We start from the raw sequence: 17,029 nt of genomic DNA, 5'->3' as shown, positions 1-17,029 counted from the left end.
ACAGGGGGGCCCAAGGCTCAAGGCAGACAGAGGGGTCCCTGTCCCGGGCAGGGGGGTCTGTGGAGTCTGTGTGCCCTGGGCAGGGCCTCCTGTGCCCCGAGCAGTGCGGTCTGAGGGCTCCCCCCGTGCCCCGGGCAGGCTCCCTGTGCCCCAGGCAGGGCTCGCTGTGCCCCGGGCAGAGCGGTCTGAGGGCTCCCTGTGTCCCGGGCAGGACAGTCTGAGGGGTCTGTACCCCGGGCAAGGCGGTCTGTTGCGTCCCCCCTCGGGCAGGGCGATCTGAGGGTTCCCTGTGCCCCGGGCAGGGCGGTCTGACGGCGGTCTGAGGGCTCCCTGTGCCCCGGGCAGGGCGGTCTGAGGGGTCTCCCCCCGGGCAGGGCGGTCTGAGGGCGGTCTGAGGGGTCTCCCTCCGCTCTGTTGTGCTCCCCCTCAGTCTCTGAGGGCTCCCTCTCCCCGAACCCCCCCCCCGCTCTGGCCGCCCTCTGCCCCTGGGGAAAGGGGGGGTGCGGCCACGTGACCGCCCGTCACGTGACGGGGGTGAAGCGGCCGCTGTGCCCGCCCCCTCACCCCTGGCTGACCAATGGCAGCGCGGCGGGCTCGGCGGACGGCCAATGGTCGGCCGGGGGCGTGGCTTGCGGCCAGTGGTGGGGGGCGGGGCTTGCTGCCAGGACCGGGAGAGGGAACTGGGAGCGCTGGTGGATACTGGGAGCGCTGGGAGACACGGGCACGGCAGACGGGGAGGTACTGGGAGCGCTGGGAGCTGCCAGGAGGAACTGGGAGTCACCGGAGGAACTGGGAGTCACGGGGGCCACTGGGAGACACTGGAGGAACTGGGAGTCACGGGGGCCACTGGGAGTCATCCGGAGACTGGGAGGTGCTGGGAGAGGAACTGGGAGTTACGGCAGCAACTGGGAGACACTGAGAGTCATGGGGCAGCACTGAGATTGCCCGGAAGGTCCCGGGAGTCATGGGAGAACACTGGGAGTACTGGGAGAACTACTGGGAGGCGTGCTGCAAGCACTGGGAACACTGGGGGCACTGGGAGAACACTGGGGGCACTGGGAGTCCCTAATGGGAGGTGTGCTGCGAGCACCGGAAGCCCTGAGGGTACTGGGAGAGCACTGGGAACACTGAGGGCACTGAGGGTAATGGGAGAACACTGAGAGCACTGGAGGCACTGAGAGAGCACTGGGAGTACTGGGAGAGCATTGGAACACTTGAAGTACTGAGAGCAGTGGGGGCACTGGGAGTACTGGGAGCACTAAGGGTAATGGGAGCACTTGGAGTACTGGTGGTACTGGGAGCACTGGGTCTGGGGGATGTCGGGGGTCAGCCCAGCCCTGCCCGGGTGGGGGTGCAGTGCCACCAGTGTCCCCCCGAGCCCCCCCCATGGCACACAAGCTCCGCGGCCGCCCTGGGTGGGGCAGGAGGTGTCCCCAGCGGGGAAAGGGAAGTGGCAGTGACAGTGATTGCGGGATGGGGGGCGGGGGTGCCCGTCTGGCACCACAGGGAGATCTTATCGGGGCACGGTTGGGGTGCCACACACCTCAGGGTTTCCCCACTGTCTGTGGGTACCCCCAGCACCCTGAGGTGCCCCCCAGCACCCCGGGGTGGGGGCTGGCTGAGGGGGGGTGGGGCTGGGGCTTTCCCAACATATGACTGAAAGAAGAAGTGAGATTTGGGGGGCAGAACTGAGTGCTGAAAGGGGAAACTGAGGCCGGGGTTCGGGGGAGTCCCACAGGTGCTCCCAGAGCCATGAGGACCCTCCTGCTGCTGTGGGTGGCCCTGGCCGGCGCGGGGGCCCAGCTGCCCTGTCCCCATGGGCGACCCTGCCCCGTCACCCCGGTGAGTGTGCGGGGTTTGGGGAGTCGGGGGGGGTCTCAGCAAGGGATGTAACTCCCTGTGCCCCCCAGGCTCTGCCTGCCCAGTCGGGGGGGGGGGCTCAGCAGGGGATGTAACCCCCCCCCGTGCCCCCCAGGCCCTGCCTGCCCCCAGTGCTCTGGGATGCCAGGACGGCTCATCGTGCCCCACCAGCTGCCAGCTGCCAGAGGTGAGCCCCCTCCCCTGTGCCTCAGTTTCCCCCGTCCCTGCCGTTTGTGGGGCATTCCCTGACCCCCCTGCTCTCCCTCCCCCTTCTCTCTCCCCAGAGTGTCCCCTGTGCTGGGGGCCACCGCTGCTGTCCCCGAGGGTCCCACTGCAGCGCTGACGGGCAGTCCTGTGTCACAGACCTGGGTACGGCGACACGGGGGGTGGCTGGGGGGCAGGGTGGGCCTGGAGGGGACGGGATGGACAGGGGGGTGTCACCTGTCTCTGCAGCCCCCCGTGCTGTCCCCTGTCCTGATGGCCAGTCCGAGTGTCCCGACGATGCCACGTGCTGTGTGACGAGCAGTGGTGCCTGGGGGTGCTGCCCCATGCCCCAGGTACGGGGTGTGGGGACATGGGGACACTGGGGGGGGGCCTGGCACGGCCACCGCTGTGACGAGCACGGCTGGCACCCACAGGCTTCATGCTGTGCTGACAAGGTGCACTGCTGTCCCCACGCCACCGTCTGCGACCTGACCCGCGGGCGCTGCGTGTCCCCTGCCGGTGACACCGATGTCCCCATGGGCACAGCCTTCCCTGCCTGGAAGCGCCACCCCCCTGCCCCAGGTAAGGGCTGTGCCCTGGGAGTGCCCTCGCTGTGCCGTGCACTGGGCCGTGGTGACACCGTGTGTCCGTGGTGACACCGTGTGTCCCTCCCCTCAGTGGCGCTGCGCCAGGTGCTGTGTCCCGATGGCCGCTCAGCGTGTCCCGACGGGGCCACCTGCTGCCAGCTGTCCCCAACGCAGTACGGCTGCTGTCCCCTGCAGAACGTGAGTGCTGCCACAGCCCTGGACACCCCGGCATGGGCAGCTGTGCCAAACCTGTGTGTGCCCAGCACCCCAAACCTGCCACCCCCACTGAACACCCCAAACCAAGCACCCCATGCCAGGCACCAAATCCTGGCCTGTGCCAGGCACCGCAAACCAAGCACCCCTGTGCCAGCCACCCCTCACTGGGCACTCCAATCCAGCACCCCACACCCCAGCTCACACCAGTCACCCCATACCAGTCCATGCAGGCACCCCATTCTGGACACCCCACTTCCAATCACCCCACGGTGATGCCAGGCACCCTATTTTGGGCACCAGTCATCCCACACCAGACTTGCTGGGCATCCTGGGCACCCCACCCTGTGCCATGTCCCCACACCAGGCACCCTGCACTGCCCCCCGTGCTGGGCACACCCTGTCCTTGTCCCCAGGGTCCCTGTCCCCCCATATCCCCCCCTCCCAGGCCATGTCCTGCAGTGCTGGGCAGCACTGCTGTCCCAAGGGCACCTCCATGCCATGTCCCCTCTGCTGTGCCCCCCTGTCCCCATCCCCAGGGTCCTTGTCACACCGTGTCTCCCCCCAGGCCGTGTGCTGCAGTGACGGGCAGCACTGCTGTCCCCAGGGCACCACCTGTGACCTGGTCCACTCCACCTGTACCTCCCTGGGGGGCTCTGCCTCCCTGGCAGCCCTGCCCACAGGTAAGAACCCCCCAGGGAGCAATCACTCCCTGTCCTGTCCCAGGGAGGGAACACCAGCCGTGACTGTCCCCTGTTCCCAGCTGGTGACATCAAGTGTGACGAGAGGACGAGCTGTCCCGATGGGAACACATGCTGCAGGCTCAGCTCTGGGGCCTGGGGGTGCTGCCCCCTCGAGCAGGTACAAGTGTCCCCTGTGCACCCAGGACACACAGATGTCCTTTGTCCCCCCCGGGAGGGATAAGGACACATGTCCTTTGTCGCCCTGAGTGGGATAGGACACATGTCCTCTGTCCCCCTGGGTGGGATAAGGGCACCTGTGTCCTGTTCCACTGACAAGCACAAGGGTGGGAGTTCCTTGAACTTGCCTAGGACAAGGTTTGATGTCCCCTGTCCACCTTGGGAGGGACAAGGATGGGGTCCCCTGTGCCCCTCTGGGACTGGGAGATGTCCCCTAGGAGAGCTCCCATTCCCTGATGTCCAATGGGGAAGGGTGACACTGAATAACTTTGACATCCCCCAGTCAACCCCCCTGTACTGACTGGGACCAGTCTGGGGCTCCAGTGGCACGAGGTGGTGAAGGGACATCCTGGAAGCCACCAAGACGCTCAGGGACCTTCCTGAGTCCCACTGAGGGGGGAGGTCAGGAGTGGTGAGGGAGTCCCCACATCCCCCCCTCCTCACTGCTGGGGTGGGGAATGGGCATGGCAGGAATGGGCAGGAGGGGACACATTTGTCCCCCCTCCTGTAGGACTGGCAGTCCTGGAGGCGTCCCCTATGCTCAGCCCCCCCTCTTTGCCCCCCCAGGCCGTCTGCTGCCCCGACCACGTGCACTGCTGCCCCCAGGGCTACACCTGTGACCCCGAGGGGGGCAGCTGCCTGAAGCGGGGGGGCGCCCGCCGGCCCTGGGTGCAGAAGACCCCAGCACTGCCCCACAGGGGACAGGTGACATCGGGGAATGTCAAATGTGATGAAACCACGAGCTGTCCTGACGGGACCACGTGCTGCAGGATGGGCCTGGGCACCTGGGGGTGCTGCCCCTTCAGCCAGGTGTGGGGGGCTCTGCCCATGGGGTCCATGGCTGGGTGGGGTGGGGGTCCTGGGGGTGCACCCAGGGGAGTGGGGGGTCCTGGACTGAGCAGATGGCTCAAGGGACCCTGAGTGTAGCACCTGCCTGGGGACATGGGAACGTTCACAGGGCACAGAGACTCCCTGTCCCCTCAGCAGCCCCATGGGCTGGGGGTCTATTGTGCCCCGAGGGGACAAAGGCCCATGTTCCCTTTTCCCCAGGGGGTCAAGGCCAGATGCCCCCCCCCCCTTTGCTGCTTGAAGGATGAGGGCAGATGTCCCCTGTCCCCTGGGCAGGGTGAGGGCAGATGTCCCTTGTCCTCCAGGAAGGACAGGGTGGGCTCCAAACCCCTCATGTCCCCATGGGACACCGGGCCCCTTTGCTGGCCCCCAATCCCAGTCAGACCCTCTCTGCTAACTGGGACCAGTTTGGGACTTCAGTGGCAGGCGGTGACGGAGGCACCCAAGGCCACTGGGGTGATAAGGGACATGAGGATGCTCAGGGACATTTGTGTGTCCCACAGAGGGACAGAAGGGTCACAAGGGGGTCCCCATATCTGCCCCCTCAAAGGGGGATGGAGCCAGGCTGGGTCCAGGGGGGACACAGAACAGGGGAGGAGGGCACTTGTCCCCTGAAGGTCCCCAGCTGTGCTGCTGGGGGTCCCATGTGCTCAGCCCCCCCCTCTTTGCCCCCCAGGCCGTCTGCTGCTCCGACCTCGTGCACTGCTGCCCCCAGGGCTACACCTGTGACCCCGAGAAGGGCAGTTGCCTGCAGCGGGGGGGCACCCACCTGCCCTGGGTGCAGAAGACCCCAGCACTGCCCCACGGGGGACAGGTGACATCGGGGAATGTCAAATGTGATGAAACCACAAGCTGTCCCGACGGGACCACGTGCTGCAGGATGGGCCTGGGCACCTGGGGGTGCTGCCCCTTCAGCCAGGTGTGGGGGGCTCTGCCCATGGGGTCCATGGCTGGGTGGGGTGGGGGTCCTGGGGGTGCACCCAGGGGAGTGGGGGGTCCTGGACTGAGCAGATGGCTCAAGGGACCCTGAGTGTAGCACCTGCCTGGGGACATGGGAACATTCACAGGGCACAGAGACCCCCTGTCCCCTCAGCAGCCCCATGGGCTGGGGGTCTCCTGTGCCCCGAGGGGACAAAGGCCCATGTTCCCTTTTCTCCAGGGGGTCAAGGCCAGATGCCCCCCCCCCCTTTGCTGCTTCAAGGATGAGGGCAGATGTCCCCTGTCCCCTGGGCAGGGTGAGGGCAGATGTCCCTTGTCCTCCAGGAAGGACAGTGGGCTCCAAATCCTCATGTCCCCATGGGACCCAGGGCCCCTTTGCTGGCCCCCAACCCCAGTCAGACCCTCTCTGCTAACTGGGACCAGTTTGGGACTTCAGAGGCAGCAGGTGACAGAGGCACACAAGACCACTGGTGTGCTCAGGGACATTTGTGTGTCCCACAGAGGCGCAAAAGCATCACAAGGGGGTCCCCATATCTGCCCCCCTCAAAGCAGGGATGGAGCCAGGCTGGGTACAGGGGGACACAGAACAGGGGAGGGCAGGAACAGGCACGAGGGCACTTGTCCCCTGGGGGTCCTCAGTTGTGCCGCTGGGGGTCCCCTGTGCTCAGACCCCCTTTTTGCCCCCCCAGGCCGTCTGCTGCTCCGACCACGTGCACTGCTGCCCCCAGGGCTACACCTGTGACCCCGAGAAGGGCAGCTGCCTGAAGGGGGGGGGCACCCACCTGCCCTGGGTGCAGAAGACCCCAGCACTGCTCCACGGGGGACAGGTGACATCAGGGAATGTCAAATGTGATGAAACCACAAGCTGTCCCGACGGGACCACGTGCTGCAGGATGGGCCTGGGCACCTGGGGGTGCTGCCCCTTCAGCCAGGTGTGGGGGGCTCTGCCCATGGGGTCCATGGCTGGGTGGGGTGGGGGTCCTGGGGGTGCAACCAGGGGAGTGGGGGGTCCTGGACTGAGCAGATGGCTCAAGGGACCCTGAGTGTAGCACCTGCCTGGGGACATGGGAACATTCACAGGGCACAGAGACCCCCTGTCCCCTCAGCAGCCCCATGGGCTGGGGGTCTCCTGTGCCCTGAGGGGACAAAGGCCCATGTTCCCTTTTCCCCAGGGGGTCAAGGCCAGATGCCCCCCCCCCTTTGCTGCTTGAAGGATGAGGGCAGATGTCCCCTGTCCCCTGGGCAGGGTGAGGGCAGATGTCCCTTGTCCTCCAGGAAGGACAGGGTGGGCTCCAAACCCCTCATGTCCCCATGGGACACTGGGCCCCTTTGCTGGCCCCAACCCCAGTCAGACCCTCTCTGCTAACTGGGACCAATCTGGGACTTCAGTGGCAGGGGGTGACGGAGGCACACAAGGCCACTGAGGTGCTCAGGGACATTTGTGTGTCCCACAGAGGCGCAAAAGCATCACAAGAGGGTCCCCATATCTGCCCCCTCAAAGGGGGATGGAGCCAGGCTGGGTCCAGGGGGGACACAGAACAGGGGAGGAGGGCACTTGTCTCCTGGAGGTCCCCAGCTGTGCTGCTGGGGGTCCCATGTGCTCAGCCCCCCCCTCTTTGCCCCCCCAGGCCGTCTGCTGCTCCGACCTCGTGCACTGCTGCCCCCAGGGCTACACCTGTGACCCCGAGAAGGGCAGCTGCCTGAAGGGGGGGGGCACCCACCTGCCCTGGGTGCAGAAGATCCCAGCACTGCTCCACGGGGGACAGGTGACATCGGGGAATGTCAAATGTGACGAAACCACGAGCTGTCCCGATGGGAGCACATGCTGCCGGCTGAGCCTGGGCACCTGGGGGTGCTGCCCCCTCGAGCAGGTGTGGGGGAGTCCCTGGGGGTTGGGGGGTGCCCCAGGGATGGGGTGTTGTCCTGGGGAGTGAGGATTTGGGAATGGAATGGAGGGGGTTGGGACAGAGCGTGACTGTGGGGGTGACCCTTTGGGGACAAGCAGGGCTGGGAGGCACAGGGACATGGGACATTCCCATATTGGTCACTGGTACCCTCCATGCAGGCTCTGTGGGCAGCTTGGGGACAGTGTTTGGCACAGCCCCTGGGTCTCTGTGTACCTCTGTCCCTGGTACCCAGACCCGTGTCCCCCACTGTCACCCCACTGACCCCATCCTGTGTCCCCCCCAGGCCGTTTGCTGCGGGGACCACAAGCACTGCTGTCCCCGGGGCTACACCTGCAACGTGGCCACCGAGAGCTGTGAGAAGCTGCTGGCACCCACCCCCCTGCTGCCAACCCCCTCTGCCCCCCGGCGGGCACCCCCCGTCCCGCTGCGAGCCGCTGGCACCCGCCCGGGTGGCCTCGTGCCCTGCGGTGCCACTGGCTCGTGCCGCGGGGGCCAGCGGTGCTGCCAGGCCCGGGGAGGCTCCTGGGGGTGCTGCCCCTTCGCCCAGGTGAGTGGGGGGACACCAAGGTGGCGGTGAGGGTGGCATCACCCCCCTGCTCACTCCGTGTCTCTCTGCAGGGCTCCTGCTGCTCCGACGGCCGCCACTGCTGCCCCGCGGGGTCCCGCTGCACTGGAGGGGGCTGGGGGTGCAGCCCCCAGCGCTGGGACCTGCTCTGATGGCACTGGGAACACCACCAGCACCAGCACCCACCCCGCGTGCCACCACCCCAATAAACGGTTTCTAGGAGAAACTGCACCTGTGGCTCCTGGCAAGGGGGAAACTGAGGCAGGAGGCGGAGGCAGGGGGGATTTTGTGTGTTTAATATATTAATGCCTCTAAGGAGCAGGCAGGACGTGCAGGCAGGTGCAGGCAGCAGCTCCCTGCCCAGCCTGGCACCCGGGGGGGATCCCCATGGCCCCCCTCTGTGCCAGCCTGGCCCCAATGACCCCTCTTCATCCTCACCACGTAGAAAACGTTTAGAAACACGAGTTAAAATCCAAAGGGGGATGAGGGTGGGGGGACAGGGGCCCCCTGGCTCCTATGGCAGCTTGGAGGCACCGCTGGCTCGGGGGGCAGTGCCAGCCCCCCCTGTCCTGCAGGGACACAAAAGGGGACATGGGTCAGGATTGGGGGGACATGGAGCACGCAGTTCCCACCCCCAAAAGAACAGGGATGGTGGTGTTGGGTGGACACGGAGGGAACAGGGGCAGCAGGATCCCGTGGGGCAGAGCCTGGTGGCACAGGGTGGGGGTCCCGAGCAGATGGGGACATGGGTGGCCTGGGTGTGGCCTCTGGTCCCTCCCATGGCAGAAAGAGACCATGGTGGTGGGATGGGATGGGATGGTGGTGGGAGAGGACAGTGACAAGGCAGGATGGTGGGGAAGGTGGTGGGATGGCAGGATAGGATGGGACAGTGACAGGACAGGCTGGTGGGAGGGTGGGATGGGGATGACAGCAGTGGGAGGAGATGATGGCTGTGTGGGACTGTGGTGGGATGGGACTGATGGGGCAGGATGATGGATGGGATGGTGCTGGGATGAGATGGCAGTGGGACGGCAACGATGACAGAGGATGGTGGTGGAAGGAGACGGTGGCTGGGCAGGACAGTGGTGGGCTGAGAAGGGTAACAGCAGCACTGTCCCCATCTCAGCTCCCCCTTGGGACTTGCCCTCACCCCGGACCAGGGGCTCGCCCTCCCTACACTCACTTGACATTGAACACCATCAGAGGCCGCTCCTCCCGCTTCTGCCAGGGGCTCTTGCGGTCGCCCCCCTCGTCGGCCCCGTCGCCCGCCTCGGTCAGCGCCTCCTCCTCGGGGCTGGTCAGGGAGTCTCGGGGGGCTTCGCTGGCGCTGCTGCGGCCGCTGCCGCCGCCCCGCCGCCCCCCGCTGCCCGCTTCCAGCAAGGGGGCGAGCGAGCTGTCCTCGGGGGAGGCTGCGGGCAGCGGGGGCCGGGGCCCCCCGTCCTCCTCCCCGCCTCCGGCGGCCCGGGGGAGGCGGGGAGGGGGAGCTGGACCAGGGCCCCTCTCGCTGCCCTGCAGGTCGATGTAGGAGTGCCGAACCTGCGAGGAGCGCCCGTCCAGGGACACGAACCAGGCTCTGGGCGGTGGCGGCCCCGCCAGTTCCAGGAGCTGCTGCCCGGCCAGCGCCTGCAGCTCCCCGTTGAGCTGGGCCACCGCCGACCCGTCCAGCAGCACCGGGATGGCCACCGAGCCGCTCACCGGTTGCGGGGCACGAGCCCCGGCCCAGTTTTCCCCTTCCTCGAAGGGCTGCCCGGAGGAGGGGGGGGGCGGGGGCGCGGCCGTCGCCGCCGTCGAACCGGGGCCCCCGTCGGCTTCGGGGGGACCCTCGGGCTCGCCGGGCGCCAGGCGCATGTAACGGGCGGGGATGAGCAGGGTGGGCATCACCCCCCGGTAAACATCCTCGGGGCCCCCGCCGCGCTCCAGCGGCCCGCAGAGCAGCAGCGGCCCGGGGGGAGCCAGCGAGGGCGGCCGCGGGGGCGGCTCGGGCAGCGGGTGCTCGGCGGGCTGCGGCCCGTAACGGGAGAACGAGGGCGAGGGCGGCCGCGGGCCGAAGGCGGCCGTGCCGCGGGGGTGCTCGTCGGGCGGCTGCAGCCCGTCCACCGAGCGGGCGGCCCTGAGGCCGAAGGCTTCGCCGGAGCGCCCGTAGTCCTCATGGGCGGCGGGCGGGCGGCGGCGCGGGCCCAGCGTGGCCGCCGGGGGCCTGAGGCCTGCGCGGAGCGGGGCCGGGGCCGGCGGCTGGAAGAAGTCCGGCCGGGCCGGGGGCAGCTCGCGGGTGGACGGGGCCAGGCTGGGCGTGGGCAGGTCGGTGTCGCCCCCCGAGGAGGCGGTCTCCAGGTGGCTGCCCCCGCACAGGAGGTCCAGCTGGGACACCGAGGTGGCCTGGTCCCGGCGCGCCGCGTCCAGCGGGCCCGGCAGCGGCAGCTTGCGGTGCTGAGCCCGCGGCTTCAGGCAGCGCCGCCTGCGGGGACACGGCGGGTCGTGGGTGCCCCTGCTCCCCTCTCCCTCACCTGGAAGGAGCTAGAGGAGGGGGCTACAGGGCACCCAGGGGTGCTGAGGAGTGATGTGTCACCCCCCCAAATCCAGTTATAGGCACCCAGGGGTGCAGGGTGTCACCCCTGTGTTCCCTGTGACACCTTGTGTCACCCCCCCAAATCCAGTTATAGGGCACCCAGGGATGCTGGGGAGTGCTGTGTCACCCCCCCAAATCCAGTTATAGGAAACCCAGGGGTGCTGGGTGTCAACACTGTGTCCCCTGTGACACCCCTGTGTCACCCCCATATCCAGTTATAGGAAACCCAGGGGTGCTGGGGAGTGGTGTCCCCCCCTCCCAAGCCAGCTGTAGAACACCCAGTGTTTCTGGAGATCAGCGTCTGGCTCCCAAATCCAGCTAAAGAGCACCCAGAGGTGCCACAGGCTGGTGCCTCCTCCCCGTAGCCAACTAGAGGGCATTTGGGGGTTCCAAGGGGTGGTGACTCCCCCAGAATAGTTACAGGGCACTCAAGGGTGCCACAGGCTGGTGCCTCCTCCCCATAGTCAACTTTAGGGCACTTAGGGGTGCCTTGGGGTAGTACCCCCCTTCCCAAAGGCAGATATGGGGCACCCAGGGGTACCTGGAGGATACTGCCCCTCCTATAACCAGTTTTAGGGTGCCAGGAAATGGTCCCCCCGGGTTACAGGTGGGTGCTGACCCCCATTCCCACCCCCGTGCCACGGGCAGGACACTGACCTGCAGTAGTAGATGAGGAGGCAGAGGAGGATGAGGACGAGCAGGGCCAGGGCACCCAGGATGGTGAGGAGGAAGATGGTGTGGTAGGTGGTGATGTCTGTCACACCCGCTGCCATCGCCACCAGCCCTGGGGACAGCAGGGTCAGAGGGGGATCCCCCCTGAGGGTACCCCGGGGGGCTGCAGTGTCCCCCCAGCCCAGCCAGCCCTGGGGACAATGGGACATGGGACAGCCCCCACCCCACCAGAGCAGCCCTGGGACAGGGGGGGCAGAGAGGGGAGCACCCCAAGGTGCTGCCACTCCCTCCCCATCCAGCCTGTCCCCAGAGCCAAGGGACACAGGGCACTCAGGTGTCACCTTACCCGTGCTGGGGGAGGGCAGAGCCGCTGCCCAGTATCCCAGCTGGGAGGAGACGAAGGTCCAGTACAGCTGCCGGCCCTCCTTGCGGATCAGCCCCGTCCCGTTCCTGACCCACAGCCCTGCGGGGACACACCGGGATGAGGTCCCCCACCTCATCACCCCCCGACCCCGAGCAGGAGCTGTGTCCCTTCTGTCACCCCCAGCAGGAGCTGTGTCCCTTCTGCCACCCCCCAACAGGAGCTGTGTCCCCTCTGTCACTCCCAACAGAAGCTGTGTCCCCGCTGCTGCTGCAAACATGAGCTGTGTCCCCTCTGCCACCTCCAGCCGGAGCTGTGTCCCCTCTGCCACCTCCACCTGTGTCCCCTCTGTCCCCCCAACAGGACCTGTGTCCCCTCTGCCACCTCCAGCCGCCACTCACCGCTCTTGGGGTCAAACCTCCAGGCTGGCACACTGGTGGCCACCACGGCCGCGGCGTCGGGGCCCAGAGGGACGGACAGATGGACAGGGCCGGCCAGCGGCACCTCGGTCCCGTTGCCGGTGAACAGATGGACGCTGACAGCCGCCACCGGCGCCAGCTCCAGCCACGTGCCATTGCCTGGGGGACAAGGACATCCCTAAGGGGTGGCACACAGGGTGCCCCCCCCACCCCAAATCCCCGTGACCCCCCTACCGCTGCCGTCCTGCTCGGCCCCGAGGAAGGCGGGGAAGGCGCGGGCCGGGCCGGGGCCGGAGGCGGCCGTCAGGGACGCGGCCAGCTGGCTGTAGGTGGAGCTGCGGGGCAGGCGGGCTGCCCGCCGGGGAAACTGCGCCCACGGCTGCCCACGGCCACCTGCGGGGACACGGAGGGTGGCAGCAACCGGGGGATGGAGGTGTCACCGCCGCCGTCCCCGTGGTTCGGCCGGTGGTGGCACCCAGGGACACCCCCCTGTCTCACCTGGGGATCCCAGGAGGATCTGGACCAGGTCCTCGTAGAGGATGAGCGTGGCCGGGCGCTCCGGGAGCAGGTAGAGGCTGATGGAGGCGTAGACTGCAAGGGGAAGACGGGGTGGTGGACCCCAAAAATACCCGGACCCCAAAAATACCAGGACCCCAAAAATACATACACCTGGAGCCCCAAAAACCCACACCTAGACCCCCAAAAACCACACCTGGTCCCCAGAATACACACACAGACCCCAAAAATGCACACACCTGAATCCCCAAAATACCCACAGCTAGAGCCCAAAAATACACACACCCAGACCCCCAAAAATACACCCGGACCCCAAAATACCAACACGTGGACCCCAAAAATACCCACACCTGGACCCCCAAAATGCATACACCCAGACCCCCAAAATACCCACACCAGGACCCCCAAAATACCCACACCCGCACCCCAAAAATACACACATCTGGACCCCAAAATACTTGGGGGCCACCAGGACATGGTTGTCCCCTCCCAAAGGGGCCAGACCCCTCCCAAACACTTTTCTATAAGGGACCCCTATGCTGAAACCTGTTAGGGATCCCCTGTAAGTAAGGGACTGAGGTCCCAGTAAGGGACTGAGCACCCCACACCAGGGCTCAGAGCCCCGCAGTTGGGAATTTAGGACTCCAGATAAGACCCAGAACCCTCAGGAAGGGATTGGGGATCCCCCATCATGGCTCAAGAAGGGATTGGGGATCCCACATCATGGTTTAGGAAGGGACTGGGGATCCCACATCATGGCTTAGGAAGGGATTGAGGATCCCCCATCATGGCTCAGGAAGGGATTGTGCCCCCAGTCAGTCTCAGACACCCCAGTAACGGATTGGTTACCCCCAGACAGTCCCAGACACCCCAGTAAGGGATTGTGCCCCCCAGACAGTCCCAGACACCCCGGTAAGGGACAGGAGACCCCCAGCCCAGGAGGGCTCAGGGCTCGGTGACTCACGTGGCAGTTTGGTGACACGCCAGGGCACAGAGGCGGTGACATAGCCGCGGCGGGCGGCGGTGACGAGCAGCCAGGAGCCCAGGCGGTAGGGCACGGGCAGCACCGCCGAGCCCGCCTGGTCCGTGCTGCCCGCGGCCAGCGCCGAGCGGCCGCCGAACACGTCCAGGGCCGCCTGCGGCAGCGGGGCCAGCGAGCCGCTCTCCAACACCTGCACCCGCAGCAGCACCTCTGGGGACACGGCACAGGGACACGGCGTGGGCATGGGGGACAGGGTGGGGGGAGCACAGTCACCGTCCCAGAGGGCACAGCCATCGTCCCAGCAGGGTGGGACACAAACCAGGAGTCACAGACACTGTCCTGCATGGCCACCATCCCAGAGGGTCATGGCCACCATCCCAGTGGTTCACAGCCACCATTCCAGAGAGTCATGGGCACCATCCCAGTGGTCCATGGCCACAATCCCAGTGGTTCATGGCCACCATCCCAGGGAGTCATGGCCACCATCCCAGTGATTCATGGCCACCATCCCACGTGGTCATGGCCACCATCCCAGCAGGGTGGGACACAAACCAGGGGTCATGGACACCATCCCAGGGGGCACAGCCACCAAACCCAGAGGATCACAGACACCATCCCAGGGAGTCATGGGCACCATCCCAGGGGGTTATGGGCACCATCCCAGAGGATCAGCCACTATCCCAGGGAATCATGGCCACCATCTCAGGGAGTCATGGCCACCATCCCAGCAGGGTGGGACACAAACCAGGGGTCATGGCCACCATCCCAGTGGTTCACAGCCATCATCCCAGCAGGCACAGCCACCCTCCCAGGGGGTCAGAGTCACCAAACCAGGGGGTCATGGGCAACATCCCAGGGAGTCATGGCCACCATCCTGATGGATGATGGGCACCACACCAACAGGTGGTGGGACCTGTCCTGCTGGGTCATGGCCACCATCCCCATCACAGGAGATCATGGCCACCATCCCAGTGGTTCACAGCTACCATCCCAGGGGGTCATGGGCACCAAACCAGGGGGCACAGCCACCATCCCAGGGACTCATGGGCATCATCCCAGGGAGTCATGGGCACCATCCTGATGGATGATGGGCACCATCAGGTGGTGGGACCTGTCCTGCTGGGTCATGGCCGCCATCCCAGGGGTGTCATGGTCACCATCACAGTCACCATCCTGGTGGGTGATGGTCACCACCCCTGCTAATCCAGTGGGACCTGTCCCACTGGATTACAGTCACCATCCAAGCAGGACGGTGGGACCCACACTAACAGGTCACAGGTGCCATCCCAGAAAGCCATGGGCACCATCCTGGTGGTGGTGGCCAGGTGGTGGGACCCATCCCAGTGCCCAGCATGCCCAGCAGGTCACAGCCATCACCCAGGGGGGTCACAGGCACCACCCTGGCAGGTCACAGGTGCTCCCCAGCAGGCAGCAGGCACCATCCCAAAGAGGTGTGAGCATCACTGCTGTGCCACCCTGTGCCCCCCTGATGCCGTGCCACCCGGGGAGGTGCACCCACTCACATCACCCTCACCCCCCCACCAAAGGCCACCCCCAGGTGCTGCTCACTCCCATCCCAAGGCCAGGGGGTCTGGAACCCAGCCGGCCCCACAGCAGCAGGGGGAGGGATCCTCCCGGCCATTCCCCACTGCAGGGCCCGGCTGGAGGGCGGGGGGGACCCCAAACCCCCGCGTGCCCCCGGCCCCCCCGAGCCAGCGCCATCCCGCGCATGATCCGCAGCCCTTGGCAGCGGTCCCGGCTCCGGCGCCGTCACCCAGGCAACGACCTCCTTCATCCCTTCATCCCGCGCCCCGGGGCTGCCGCCGGGCCCCCCGCAGCCCCGGAGCCCCCCGCTCCACCGGGCACCCCCCCCGACCCGCCCCGGCCCAGATGCGGCCCAGATGTGGCAATGGGCGAGGAGTGGGGGGAGATTGGCAGCAGCTGCTCCGGGGATGCACGGGGCGGGCTCGGCAATGGAGGGGCTGGGGGCGTCCCCTGCATGGCGGGGACAGCCGGCACCCGCGGGCAGGAATGTCCCCGCAGCTGCCGGGGACAGCTGGCATCAGAGGGGGCCATGGTGCCACCCCAGCGCGGGGACACAGCACAGGCATCGCCCCGTCCCCACTCTGTCCCCCCGCCGCCACCAAAGGGTCCCCAAGGGTGCTGCTGCCACTCCGAGCGGCACCGGCGCCTCGCTGGCTCCCCAGTGCCCACCAGTGTGACCCCGGTGTCCCGTGAGCAGGGCGGGGGTGCCAGGCCCTGGGGTGGCACTGAGGAGCGCTGTCGTGTCTGTCACCCCGCGGGGACGGGGATGGGCAGGGGTGACGCCAGCGGGAGCTGAGCCAGCACAGACAGACGGGTCAGGGACCCCCCCGTGAGCCCCGGGCACGCCTCACCCTGGCACAGGAGGATTTGGGGTGCATGGGGGGTCACAGGGGACCCCGAGGCCCACCCTGCCTGCCGGATGCACCCCCATCATCCTGCACCCCCGGCTGCTGCTCAGGACCCCCTGCACCCCCTGACCCGGGACCTGCACCCACCATCAGACACCCCCAAGCTCTGCTCAGCACCCCCACCCACCCCCCCGCACCCCAAAGCTCTGCCCACGATCCCCACCCAACTTCCTTCACCCCCCCCGGTTTGTGACGCCCACCCACCATCGCGACCCCCTGGCACTGCCAGGCCCCCCACCCATCACCGCCCTCCCGCCGGTGGCCAGAACCGCCCGGGGACCCGGAGACAGCCGGACAGACAGACGGGGGTGCGGCCGGACAGACAGAGCCGGGGATGGACGGGGGGTGGGCGGGCAGGGATGGGGGTGTCGGAGCCGGGCGGGGCCGGGCTTTGGGGTGCGGGGGGCGTCGGGGCGGGGGGCGGGAGCGGGTTCGGAAGCCAAGGGACGCCGGGGGATGCCGGGGCGGGGGTGATGCGGGGATGGGGGGGCCGGTGCCGGCATCGATCGATCGATCGGGGGGCGGTGCGCGGGGGGGCGACGGGATTCAAAGGATGCCGGGGGGATGCGGGCGCGGGGCTCGGGCGGGCCCGGGGGCGCCGGTGGGGCTGGGGCGGTGCGGGGCAGGGGGTGGGGGCCGAGGGATGCCGGGGGGATGCGGGCGCGGGGACAACGCGGGGGTGTTGCCGGCGGCGCCCCCCGCCCCGCACACAAAGGCCGCTCTCACCGTGCGCTCCCGGCTCCGCCGCGCCCCGCGCCCGCCGCCCGCCCGCGGCCGCCAGCAGCAGCAGCACCGGCAGCGGCGGCAGCGGCGGCAGGAGGCGGCGGGGCCGCATGGTGGCTCCGCGCCGTTACCCCGCCATGCCCGGCCCGCCCGGCCCGTCCGCCCGCCCGCCGCGGGGACCGGGCTCCACCTGCCGGAGCCGCCGGGCACGACCGCCCAGCGCCCACCCCCGGAGCGGCACCGCCCCGGCACCGGGACCACCCCCGGCACCGCCCCGAGACCCCCGGACCAGC

General features: G+C 67.7%; 2 protein-coding genes across 6 annotated transcripts; one reads left to right on the top strand and one right to left on the bottom strand.

Moving 5' to 3' along the window:
- Positions 1 to 562: 562 nt before the first annotated feature.
- Positions 563 to 8,478, top strand: GRN (granulin precursor). 5 transcript variants are annotated; one of them, XM_074557490.1, is made up of 15 exons: positions 563 to 738; positions 1,739 to 1,842; positions 1,911 to 2,047; positions 2,145 to 2,229; positions 2,314 to 2,417; positions 2,499 to 2,646; positions 2,743 to 2,849; positions 3,433 to 3,547; positions 3,628 to 3,725; positions 4,352 to 4,594; positions 5,310 to 5,552; positions 6,262 to 6,504; positions 7,201 to 7,443; positions 7,763 to 8,026; positions 8,098 to 8,478. In XM_074557490.1, exons 1-15 carry the CDS (start codon positions 578 to 580, stop codon positions 8,194 to 8,196), a joined length of 2,394 nt encoding a protein of 797 aa, XP_074413591.1. In that variant the 5' UTR covers positions 563 to 577; the 3' UTR covers positions 8,197 to 8,478. The 5 variants fall into 5 exon arrangements, with proteins under 5 accessions (XP_074413591.1, XP_074413592.1, XP_074413594.1 ...); XM_074557492.1 differs by having other exon boundaries at positions 594 to 738; positions 1,976 to 2,047; XM_074557491.1 differs by lacking the exon at positions 3,433 to 3,547 and having other exon boundaries at positions 3,591 to 3,725.
- FAM171A2 (family with sequence similarity 171 member A2) lies at positions 8,320 to 16,980 on the bottom strand. Its single transcript, XM_074557495.1, has 9 exons — positions 16,740 to 16,980; positions 13,543 to 13,770; positions 12,561 to 12,653; positions 12,297 to 12,455; positions 12,045 to 12,221; positions 11,629 to 11,745; positions 11,268 to 11,394; positions 9,228 to 10,499; positions 8,320 to 8,613 (listed from the first exon to the last, which is right to left on the bottom strand). The coding sequence occupies exons 1-9, from the start codon at positions 16,846 to 16,848 to the stop codon at positions 8,559 to 8,561; spliced, it is 2,337 nt and encodes a 778-aa protein (XP_074413596.1). The 5' UTR covers positions 16,849 to 16,980; the 3' UTR covers positions 8,320 to 8,558.
- Between the last annotated feature and the right edge of the window lie 49 nt (positions 16,981 to 17,029).

Source organism: Zonotrichia albicollis, chromosome 23 (genome assembly GCF_047830755.1).
Source record: "Zonotrichia albicollis isolate bZonAlb1 chromosome 23, bZonAlb1.hap1, whole genome shotgun sequence".
In the NCBI taxonomy this organism is placed as follows: domain Eukaryota; kingdom Metazoa; phylum Chordata; class Aves; order Passeriformes; family Passerellidae; genus Zonotrichia; species Zonotrichia albicollis.
Note: the sequence above shows the minus strand (reverse complement) of the source record. Positions and strands in the feature narration are given on the sequence as shown.

Excerpts from the sequence above, each read along its gene's own strand:
- GRN (XM_074557490.1), top strand. The coding sequence starts at position 578 with ATGGCAGCGCGGCGGGCTCGGCGGACGGCCAATGGTCGGCCGGGGGCG. Across the intron at positions 2,647-2,742 it reads GCGCCACCCCCCTGCCCCAG|TGGCGCTGCGCCAGGTGCTG; the intron begins GTAAGGGCTGTG and ends CCCTCCCCTCAG. Across the intron at positions 7,444-7,762 it reads GGTGCTGCCCCCTCGAGCAG|GCCGTTTGCTGCGGGGACCA; the intron begins GTGTGGGGGAGT and ends TGTCCCCCCCAG.
- FAM171A2 (XM_074557495.1), bottom strand. The coding sequence starts at position 16,848 with ATGCGGCCCCGCCGCCTCCTGCCGCCGCTGCCGCCGCTGCCGGTGCTG. Across the intron at positions 12,222-12,296 it reads GGCCGAGCAGGACGGCAGCG|GCAATGGCACGTGGCTGGAG; the intron begins GTAGGGGGGTCA and ends CTTGTCCCCCAG. Across the intron at positions 10,500-11,267 it reads CTCCTCATCTACTACTGCAG|GCGGCGCTGCCTGAAGCCGC; the intron begins GTCAGTGTCCTG and ends GTGTCCCCGCAG.